This window comes from Diadema antillarum, unplaced genomic scaffold (assembly GCF_040938485.1).
Source record: "Diadema antillarum isolate AM-2024a unplaced genomic scaffold, OU_Dant_1.0 seq00000952_RagTag, whole genome shotgun sequence".
In the NCBI taxonomy this organism is placed as follows: Eukaryota; Metazoa; Echinodermata; class Echinoidea; order Diadematoida; family Diadematidae; genus Diadema; species Diadema antillarum.
In genome coordinates, this window is record NW_027271800.1 from 150,581 (window position 1) to 162,835 (window position 12,255).

Genomic DNA, 12,255 nt, shown 5'->3' on the forward strand with positions numbered 1-12,255 from the left:
GGTCCCTACAATACCATGTACAGTGTATGTGTACACACATTCAAACATACTCGCACACACACACACACACACACACACACACAGGCGTAGCATGCATATACACATCCATACAGCTTCAAATGCTGTACATCCACGCATCTGGATGCAAATAAAAACATATGTATGCATCAGTTACAGATCAAGAGGAAAGACACATTTGATAAACTAATAAGATTCACCAGTACACCATGGCTGTGGATGTAAAGACACATAGTTTTTAATAGAAGCAGGAAGCTTGTAGCAGTCCTCTGACCAAAAGTTCATTTGGATATCATGTTCCAATATATCAAAAATAAGTTAGTTCGGAATACTGTTCTGTGTTGCACATTTAATAACCTTTAAAGTCCAAGCATTTGCTAGACAACTTCTCACACTTGAGATTAGAGGGAAAAAATCTACACTACATCATCTATACAACTATTAATGAAACACTATCAGACGGGCTAATTTTGGCACAAATTACATTACGCGCACAGACAACACTATGAAAACTGACAATGTCAACAACTCAAAAAATGCCATTAAGTTACACTAAGAAGTTACACACTAAACTGCACTATTTTCTTCTTCTTCTTGATACAGTGTACTTCCACTAAATAACGGCATCAGTAACTAATGTTTCTTGTTATTAAGCTTCTTGTAATTGTCCGAATATGATACAATGTATTTTCAGTGTCTTTATAGGACATTAAGAAGTAGCACTGCAGACACTTATTATCTTTGTTACAATATCATCTAATGATTACTTATTACCAGCGTTGCTTTCATTATTCAAAGTCCGGAATTTTAGCTCTGGATGTCTTCTGGTCATGAATGAAATTGTGCCAGGTATTTCCTGATAACACGAATTCCGGTACTGCATAACATCAGACAAACTATTATTTCCTCTGTTTTCAATCTAAAGAACGATGACTTCTTTGCCCTTAATTCAATTTGACAATATTACATGTGAAATCCATACCTGAAATTACTTTATACAATGTCCCATTGAGATAACCATAGTTATGAACATTGTGTATACAACATTCTGGGTTAGTTGAGTTATCAAACGTCCCTCGCAGGTCCTACTACAGCTCTGAATAGTGTTCGTTGCTTTCTCACGTTTCTTACGTCAGCTCACTTGTTCACTTTCACTGAAACTTATTGACTTGTAACTTGTTTCACAGATATCACCGTAATGATGATAACTTATAGTAAACATTACTAAACATAGGAATTATCCGAAAGACCATCCATTATTATAAAATATTATGACACATTTTATTTTCTCAAGCATATTTCTCATTTTTGGTAGTTGTTTTTTTTTTTCGTTTTTGTTTTGTTTTGTTTTGTTTTTTTAATACACAAAACCAGCTTATTCAGAAATATAGCAAGGCACTTGCGATATCTGTTTAGTCCAGCCTGGCACGAAGAATGAAATGCCAGAAAACCTTTTTATAATTCACGAGCAAATACGTGTGCCGTCTACATTGATACCACTAACGTCTGACGACGTAATCTACCTTAGATTGTATTATATACATTTTTTAATAGTAGGGTGGGAAAATGAGACTATTTAAATGATGACATGTCCTAGTCCAAGCTAGAAACATGATGAGGTTCTTGCGTTCCTATAATTTTAAATTGCATTCATTTACTAATGTACTTCGGTAATTATAACCCAACACACCTGATCATCGTGCATACACAAACGTCATGGTACGAAACAGGTATCTTCAATGAGGTATACAAATAGATCATGTACCTTTGCAGCGTATCGAGAAAACACTCCAAAATAACATCCATTAATTCAGTGTATAAACATGAATGTGATTTGTCCTGTCAAGGATTCCACTTGTTGCTATAAGTCCTAAGTGTATTTACAAATCAAGTTTATCTTACACATCTTATAGTAACGATACCAATATGAGTTTTCACAAAATGGAGTTAATGTGTCACTAACACGAATATTGCAAAGAATGAGTTTTGAATGATGACAATGATGCTTCATGTATAATTTTCATCAGTGGATTATGATAAACATCACAGGTTATGATTATTTTGTTTTGCGTTCGTTCATAAATATTACTTTTGCTTTTCACTTGAATTCAACCTGTTAAAGACGAAGGCCGAATTCTCTTTGAAGGCTCTCTTCAAAAAGGCATTTGTTCTCATACTTTCGGGTTATACTGCATGGTTGTAATTAGGTTTATAAAGCTTAAATGATTCCCTAACGCTCCATGACGATTAGTTCACAGATAATTTAGCCAAAATATAAGCTGATATATTGGAAGTTTTGTTAGTGCACACCTTCTTATTATTTTCGGATTAACTAACCTTCGAAATAACAAACCTTATATCATTTTTGGATTAACGAACCTTTGGAATATCGAACTGAATTTCATTTTCAGATTGACGAACTTCCGGAAGAACGAATCTTATGATCAACAAACCTTCGGAAATCTGAACTTTATTTAATTTTCGGACAAACGAGTCTTATTATATGTTAGGATTAACGAACCTTCCACCTACCGAATTTCATATAATTTTTAGACTAACGAACCTTCTGAATTACTCCGCAAATTTTCGACTTCAGGAACCCAATTTAATTTTTAGAATAACAAACATGTATTTATAGGGAATTTGTGTGTTACGGAATAACGAACATCCGGAATGACGAACATTACCCACCGTATATTCGTCGCTGTCGTGAAATTATTTACCAGTTTGCAAAATAAGTATAAAGGCATCTTTACAATTCTGGTTCGCGAGGAATACTCTCATACACTTTTGAATTGAAGTGATCTTCTGTTTGATGGGAAATTTCGTTTTCGTACAAATCTATCTTTGTGGAAGACAAGCTGTTGTGGCTCTCATAACCATCATTGACGCTTTCACCAGGATCTGCTTCTAAAACGAGATAGCCATGTTCATCCACCTCATGCTCCACTCGTGACGTGCTAGGATAGATAGATACCGCATATAAAGGATCGTTTCGGGTCATTGCATAAGGGCCAAATTCTGCATTTCCTTCGATATTCCAGTAGGTAGGACAGTACTGCGGTTCTGGAATAGGCGCGGATTGTTCGGAAGCTGAGGGAATTTCGTGGTAAATTGACGATTGGCATTTCCCACATTGACTAGTGTCATCTACATCTCTGGACTGGATAGATGACGCTATGCTGATTTCTTTACCACATGGTGAGACACTTGTTTCAGGTTGAAATCTAGTAGCTCTGTGCAGACTGACATTGGAAAGGAGGTAGCCGTCTTCATCAACATCTTCTTCCTCTTTATCAAAATGCCTTGATTGAAGAAATATGACCTTCTTCTTCCCTTTCTTCCCTGAACCGGACATGTCCATGTATAGTGCTTTCGTGTTATCCACTGCCTCATTATTACACTCGTGTTTGCCACCCTGGTGTATGACGTCATGAGGACATGATTTAGTGTATGCTGAACCTCTCTCGCTCCTCTGTCTAGTTTCACGAGATCGCTCCGTTAAAGATGACATATGACCCTGTATCAGGAAACCCACAAAAAAAAAATCGCCAGGAGGCATAATTATCTATAATGAGGATAGCTTCTGAAAAGGGAAATATCATTACTCAGCAAACTAACATGTTTCCTCATCACCTAAATACATGATTGGAAATCAAAACAAATAGGAATGAGAAAAGGGGATCTGAAAAATACTGTCTATTCTAGTGTAATGAGTCAACTTATGTCGACAATTGTGCGTGGACTAAGTTGATATTTAAAACTAAAAAGCAACTACAGGTACAGATTGTCAGATAGACGGAGATCTCGGGGTACTCATTTGCAATAGTTTAGCATGATCACAATATCAAAATATCAAAGGTACCGCTGGCTGAAATATACAGTGGACTCTCGTTATAACGAAGTCCTCGGGACAGGCAGTTTTCTATCGTTATATCGAAATTTCGTTGTAAACGAGCAAATTAACAATAAAAAACATAGAGTGGATAATGTTGCGGAATGTTATTATAACCACGTTCGATATAATGGGAGTGCTCTGTAATCACCTACGTTTGCTCGATGGACTGAGATAAAAGGATTTGCTCTATACCAAACCCTTATCACGCTCTAAATTGAAACACACTCACACACACACACGCACACACACACACACACAACTGGAGAGGTTTCTTGCTTTCGGTTCCTTTATGAAGCCAGTCTGCTCACTACCACCCCCCTTAAGATATATACATATATATTCAAATTCTAATTCTAATTCAAACTTTATTTTCACTTTTTTTTTCATATATATATATATATATATATATATAAAACACTTTCACATATAAAACCACAACCTGCGAACCCGAATTTGTGTGTCGTTACTCACCTCTGCTGAGTTCCCATACGTGTTCTCTCGGTGACCTATGGCGCCTCCAGATTTGTTGCCCGGATGTTGAGGCAAAACTCGACCTGCTAAACAAGTGTCGATACTGGTAGAGTGCAATGAAACAACACCGTCTGTTGAGCCTGGAGTCGAAGTGTTTAGAGAATTCAGCTGCGACTGCTCTTCACTTGAGTTGATATTTGACTGACTGGAAGCCTCTGGACGCCTATATGTATTACATTGGGTAAAATAAAAAGAAAAAAACGTTAAGAAGTAAATGCATACCGTCAAACTGGAGGAGATGTAATCATAGACCGCCTAAAAAAATAAAAACAAAAAAAAAAGTTATGAGGCATTATTACTACGTAACCATGGATTAGCTAAAATAGTTTAATACAAAAGTAAGTTTTAACTTTTTGTTGAAAGTTTTGATGTGACTAGAATGCCATCGAGGTTTAGCTTTCCTCTTTTTATCTTCAGTTTAGATTTGATTGTTGTCATTTTCAGTATGTTAAAAAACATCATCAGGAGAATGCACCGATAGGTAAAACAGCAAATTCTAGATGAGATGTTTTATCCTCTGTTTGATACCTTGATAAGGTATGTTTATTCAGTGTTCACCGTTGTATTGGTGGTGAGATTTTGCGAAATAAGTAAAAATGTCGTCATAATGACAGAATTACAAAATCAGAAATTCGATTCTCGGCGGCTTGATATTTATGTGATGACCCGTTACCACTAAATGAATAAACCATCCCATTCCCTTTCCCCATAGAATAGTTTGTATTGAAAAAAAAAAGTCACCTTTTCTTTTGATGTTTCCACCAAGCCATTATCATGGACAGTATGACAAGCACGGCAAAAACAACACCGAGAAGGGTTCCCAGGATGAACGTAATGAAATTCATCTCATAAAGTTCGGTATCTGGTTCGGTATCTGGAAGATAAACCATTTAGTTATTCCGTCGTCACCTTGAAAGTCAATGGAGGAAGAATTTGCTCTCGCAATTTTTTTTTCTCTTCTATAATGACTATAGGCAGAAATGACGGGGTTTTTTTTATAATCAGAGGAAATCATTATGAGGAGAAATAGTTCTATTCCGTAACCTGACAAGATTTCTCACTTTGCTGAATTATCGCAGTATACTAACATAAAAGAAATGAATTGTTTTGCTATTGACGAGTGACTGTTAAGACAGCATGAGATGAGAGACTTCAGAAAATCAGATTATTCGTGCCCGATTTGAAGTGTTGTACTCATAGAAGTTCACACATTTGACGGAAAGAGCACAATTATGGGAATTATTACACAAATTCGTAAGCAGATTCTGAAGTGATTACTGTAGTAGTTAATGTTTATCACAACAGTTCCTAAGTCCATGATTTACATTAAGGCAGAACATTCAGACCTGACCAAAACTGTAAACGAATAAGGGATTAACAAAATGTTCTGTAAATGTTTACTTTGCACAGGTAGACGTAATGTACTTGATCGCTTTTGAAACCCATATTCACGAATGGAGGTTTTTCAGGAAAATGCAGTTTTGTTAGGCCAACGCAAATGTGTTCTATGACAGTAACGATACTATACGAAGACCTGATAAAGTCTCCAGACATATTATGATTTCTTCAGTCCCTGTTGAAAAAACACACACATTACAACTTGCCGTTTTTTCATGGACAATGGGTATTCTGACTTTTGAATATGCATTGTCTTTCTGTCTGTTTTGCTTTCCTGTCTGCGACTTTCTTCTTGTTTATTGTTTATACATTAACTCAACTCACAAACTTTCACATACAAAAAAGAACTGGGCAAACGCTTTATTGATGTTATTTTAGTAATAAGACTTTTTTGTCATCATAAAACAGTAACACTTTCATACCTTGAATTTAAATCAAATAAAATGATGTCGAATTTACCATGAATGGAATGAATATTAATGTACTAAATTGAAATATTCATTCAGGTCTTTTATATTCTGAAATCTCAGATCATATCCCTGTCTTTGTAATGATTGATTCCACTCCTCCTCGTAGAAATGGACAAACATTTTATGCTCGTAAATTTACCACTGAAAATGTAGTTAGGTTAAATGGATATTTGCAGAATGAAGATTGGGAAGATGTTTTAACCTGTGACGATACCGAAAGAGCATATCAGTTATTCTGGGCAAAATTTGAGATATATTTCAACACTAGTATACCTAAGACCAAGGCAGGGAGAAAATGTAATAAACCTATAAAACCTTGGATAACAAGAAGAATTTTGAATTCTATAAATAAAAGAAACATTTTGTACAAAATGAGTCTCCATCGAGCTAGTCCTGAAAATGTTTTCAATTATAAGACATATCGAAATACATTAGCAAGCATTATTAAACAGTCTAAACAATTGTATTTTTCTAAAAAGATAGATAATGCTCAAGGTAAAAGCTCAACTATATGGAAAATAATCAATGAAATTCTTAATAAGAGCAAATCATCACCTGATTCTCAAGTATTTTATAAAGATGGCAATATTTTAAGTAATCCGGTAGATATAAGTAATGTTTTTAATGAATATTTCGTACACATTGGTCCACAACAGGGCTCTAAAATTTATAAGAGTAATTGTGATTTCGCACATTTTCTGCCACAACCAATAAATTCACCCTTATTTTTAAACCCAACTGATTTTATTGAAATATTAAGAATTGTTCGCACTTTTAAAAACAGTTATTCTGTCAGTCATGATGAAATTATCACCCACTTACTTAAGCAGATTATAGGTAGTATCTTGTCTCCCTTAGTCCATATTTTTAATCTATCTCTTTCTTCTGGTATTTTTCCAAGTTTCTTCAAAATTGCTAAAGTTATACCGATTTCTAAAAAAGATGATCCAACATGTGTAACTAATTACCGTCCCATTTCCATTCTCTCTAGTTTCTCCAAAATACTCGAGAGAATAATTGTTTATTTTAGGCTGCATGGATTTTTATGTCAGAATGATTTCTTCAATCCTGATCAATTCAGTTTCCGAACTAATCATTCTACTGATCACGCGCTAATGCAGTTATTTGATAGAGTATCGAATGCCTTGGCGGATCTTAAACATGTAATTGGTATATTCATGGATCTGAGCAAGGCATTCAATACTCTTGACCATATAAGCTACGACATTATGGGGTTCGGGGTACTGTACTTACATGATTTGAAAACTATTTGTTATGGAGAAAACATTTTGCTTCCTTTGATTCAGTATCCTCCAATACATTACCTGAAACATGTGGAGTTCCCCAGGGTTCAATTTTAGGTCCGTTATTGTTTTTAATCTACATTATGATTTTTCAAACGCATCATCTATGTTACAGTATATATTATTTGCTGATGATACAAATGTGTTTTACTCACATGCTGTCCTAAACCACCTAGTTACTGCTTTGAACAATGAATTACAGAAATTATCTACATGGTTTAAAAGTAATATACTGGCACTTAATTTAAGCAAAACTAATTTCATTCATTTTAAATGTAAAAAAAAAGCTGATTTACCAGAATATGAATTGTACATTGGTGATACATCTCTTGAAAGGAAAACATTAAATAAATTTCTCGGTGTGTATATAAATGAAAACCTAAAATGGGATGATCATGTAAAACACATTATTTTGCCTGTATCCCGAAACGCTGGCCTGTTAACTAAGCTTCAATATTTTTACCAACTCGTGTATTGTTTACCCTGTTTAAAATGCTTTAATCCTGCCATATATATCGTATTGCAACAGTATTTGGGCAACCCACAAATGTAACACAGACGGTATACTTTTCCTGCAGAAAAAAAAAAGCAATTCGAGTGTGCAGTCGAGCACGCTCTCGAGATCACACCGACCCATTGTTTTTCCAGCTTAAATCTCTTAAGATAAATGACAATAACTTTCTCCAAAAAGCTTATTTATGTTTTGCCTCAAGTCAAACTTCTTGCTTCCAATATTTAACAGAATTTTCGGTCAAATTAAGAGATTCACTCTTATCCTACCAGACAATCCACAAATTTGCACTTATTTAACCCCAAAACTCCACTCGCGCATCATTCTGTCAGACACTCCGGCACTGACACTTGGAATTCCCTTCCCACCGAAATTAAAAACATGACCACTATGTATTCATTTAAGAAGGCTGTAAAACTTCACCTCCTTAAGCAGTATTCCCCAGGATAACATTCTGATTTCTTTATTGTATTATAATCAAATGTATATGAACATGTACGTGATACATGATGGATGTATGTGTGCATACATATATCGACTTATTTATCTATCCATATATATATATATATATGATATATATATATATATATATATATACAACTGTATATATATATATATATATATTATGAATATGGGTATGTATGTGTATGTAGAGGATAGGCCTAGGTACATGTATATTATATGAGCATGTATATGTATGTATAGGATAGGCCTAGGTACATGTATATTATATGAGCATGTATATGTATGTATAGGACAGGCCTAGGTACATGTATATCATATGAGCATGTATATGTATGTATACGATGTGCCTTACCATTACTGCGTACATAAAATAAGCACGATATATTTTATTTCATGTCAGATGACCTTATGTATACTTTGTATTCACACATTACTATTTTCATATCTGTCAGTACTCCGGCAAAGGCAACTGAACGTGTTAACTTTAATGTTAGTATCATATTATACTTATTACCATTACTATTATTGTAAAGTAGTTGGAGTGGTACACATACACTCTGTGATTTTCCCTTTTCTCCCTTTTCCCTTTTCCCTTCCCCCCCCCCCCCCTACCCTTCCCTATCGCTCTCTCCCTCTCTCTCTCTCTCTCTCTCTCTCTCTCTCTATCCCCTATTCTATCCGGATTAGCTAAGCATAGAGTCTCCATACCGTCAAGTCTCGGCTTATTTTGGAGACCCTTCTGTTTAAGTTCCCTAAGCTGTTGGTATTTGTCTTGTATAATTGTACAAAAAATTATGGCCCGAATTCACGAAGGTGGTACAAATGAAACCATGGTTTAAACCATGGACAAAAACCATGGAGCACAAAGTGTCGCATGGAATATTTCGTTACAAAATCAGTCATTTCGTCGATGAAATGATTATTTTGTAACGAAATGACAACATTTTGTAACTAAATGAACATTTCGTCCACAAAATGATAATTTCGTTAACGAAATGGTCATTTTGTCAACGAAATGACCAATTTCGTAACGAAATATTCCGTGCGACACTTGGCGCTCCATGGTTTCATTTGTACCACCTTCGTGAATTCGGGCCTATGTGTCGATATACTGTTTGTCATAAATTACTTGTGCATAATTATATCTGATGTAACGGAATTAAGCAGAAATAAATCACATCAAATCAAATAGTCACCTGTGGCTTGCTTTTGCCATAAAAACATGTTAACAAAAGGGTTACCCTAAAATGTACATCAATTGCAGCAAACTAGTTTTGACGTAATTACTGCCAGTGAGAAGGGGAAAATGCAGTACAAAAAAAAAAGCACTTGCTATATGGGTTGAATCAATTACTAAACTCAGGTGACGAAGAATTTACAGTAACTGTTGTCTCTCCAAATGACGTCAGAACCTGAATAGTCCGTCTGTGCCCTGTGTAGTTTAATCAAAACACAGGCAATACTGACAGTATACTAGTACATGTTGATGGGAAATCTCCTAATCAGTTTCTACTTTTTTGTGACAGCATTTTTCTGGGCAATATTACAGTAACACTATCCAGATCGACAATACGTACATGCATATACAGAACAATTCTTGTATCTGTCAGATATCAGACTTATTTGCATGGTGATCAAAGTACAACAGTAACTGTTAGTAGTGTATGAGTGCTCACAAATTCATAATATTTATATATATTCCGAATGTCACATTTTATTTCGATACAATTACTAAAAAACTGATAAAACGTCTATATTGAAATGAATTACAGATAATGTAAACATACATACTGTGAAAAATATTTTGGATAGTAAAGTAGTAATTTAAGTATATTACATCAGAATCTGATCTATAGGCAGCGGGTTTAGAATTTCCAAAATAATAAAAGAATAACGGGGGAAAAATAATGGTCAATGATATTGCTTACTTTAACCTTCACAGTATTACTTGACCCTTTCGCACAATGATATGGATGAAGTTTCATTGCACTTGTAACCCATTTTCCATCATTAAGCTTTTTTCTTTTTAGAAAAGAATGCCTTTTCATTAGATCAACGAATATCTGCGTTATACGATATAGTCACATCACCACGAAAATCTGATAGTCGATGAATAAGAATTGTATTTCTAGTTCATGTTGAAGAACGGCGCTTTGCAACATTTCTTCATGGACATTTTTTTTTTATTCTTGTATCATAAGAATTAAACACATCTTCTCTCTGAGACAGTAACAACTTCAAAACTTGAATCCAGTTCATTGATTCATGATGAATTCACTAAGAACAAACGATGAAGAACCAAATCTAGTGTGTTTCCATCTAAACAAACTGGTGAAACAAGTGATGTATTTTATTCAATAAAAGCGAAGTAGTCCTGATGTAATTATGCGTATGCAATTAATACGTTAAGAGGTAAAAGTGGAAACACTAGAAGTAAATACGGGTCGAATCAATTACTATACTCACCTGACTGAGACGTTTCAGTTGTCGCTCGCAATGGCGTAATGTCTTGGGTAGTCTGCGTCTGCCCTGTGCATTGAGATAAACCTACCGTTTATATTGATCCAAAATTCTGTCATGAGATTCTTCCCCTCAAAGGGAAATACTTGTATACACTACACAGAAAATTGACCCTCGACCCTCTTTGGCGCAGTCATCGCCCTATCAAACACACACACACACACACACACACACACACACACACACACACACACACACAAAGTCACATGGTCCCTGCACTGTATTGAATTCATGTCATTGTCTTGTAATTGTATGTCCCAAATTAATTTTAATAGTTACCCCCCCCAAAAAAAAAAATGAAGTGATAGGCTTTGTAGATAACAGAAATTTAAGCAGCTAGACGTCATTTACTCTCGATGCCTGCGAACTTCATATTAGTAAATTACCATCTTTTTTGTTGGTGGTGATGTTTATTCCAATCGTTCAGGGGCCTTCGATCTTACACTCGAGGACAATTCCAAATATCAATTACTGTTAACATTGCGATCATTTTATCATTGCACACAAAGTTTTGCTCATGTGTTACACCGTACTTGTCAATGTAGTACATACCCTGAGAAGTGTTTTCTATACTTTGTGTAGGCATTGTGGTGAAATTGCCATCTTGCCACTCTGCGTCTGTGAAAAAAAAACATTCCCATCCACACAAAAAATGACAAACTTATGGAATGATGTGTGAAAGCACAGTAAAAAAAAAGATGAAATTCAGTAACTTCATGGAGTTCAAATCAGTGGTGCCTGTGGTGTCGTAATCTTACGTGATCAGGTGGTAAAAATGCCCATCTCTTTGGCATATTTTCAAATTAAGAGAAGGAAAACATGCAGTGAGCATTTCAAAGCACGTATCATGCTCATGAAAAAGATAATCGATTACAAAAATAGATTGATATTTCCCAATGAATTACTTCACGGGATACAATACGATTGTGTACAATTTCGAGAAATGGATAATTTTGTTGTTAAGCATTGTCTCCTGTCAATTTGATTTGATTTCATTTCATTTATTTCCGCATTCAATCAGATATAAATTTAACTGCACAAATTTCAGAAGCACAAAGACAAAGAATAGTAAGTGCAGTGAAATAAATCGATAACAGTACACAAATAGATACCCATAAGTGATGGCATTGAGCAGTATAC

General features: G+C 35.0%; 1 protein-coding gene across 1 annotated transcript; it reads right to left on the bottom strand.

Annotated features, from left to right (window-relative positions):
* Nucleotides 1-2,770: 2,770 nt before the first annotated feature.
* On the bottom strand, nucleotides 2,771-11,797 carry LOC139741761 (uncharacterized). Its single transcript, XM_071652345.1, has 5 exons — nucleotides 11,668-11,797; nucleotides 11,062-11,124; nucleotides 5,189-5,321; nucleotides 4,388-4,610; nucleotides 2,771-3,538 (listed from the first exon to the last, which is right to left on the bottom strand). Exons 1-5 carry the CDS (start codon nucleotides 11,699-11,701, stop codon nucleotides 2,771-2,773), a joined length of 1,221 nt encoding a protein of 406 aa, XP_071508446.1. The 5' UTR covers nucleotides 11,702-11,797.
* Nucleotides 11,798-12,255: the final 458 nt, after the last annotated feature.

Coding starts and splice junctions, on each gene's coding strand:
- LOC139741761 (XM_071652345.1), bottom strand. CDS start 11,701: ATGCCTACACAAAGTATAGAAAACACTTCTCAGG. Junction 5,322..11,061: donor AACTGAAACGTCTCAGTCAG/GTGAGTATAGTA, acceptor TTTATCTTCCAG/ATACCGAACCAGATACCGAA. Junction 3,539..4,387: donor CGTATGGGAACTCAGCAGAG/GTGAGTAACGAC, acceptor TTCCTGATACAG/GGTCATATGTCATCTTTAAC.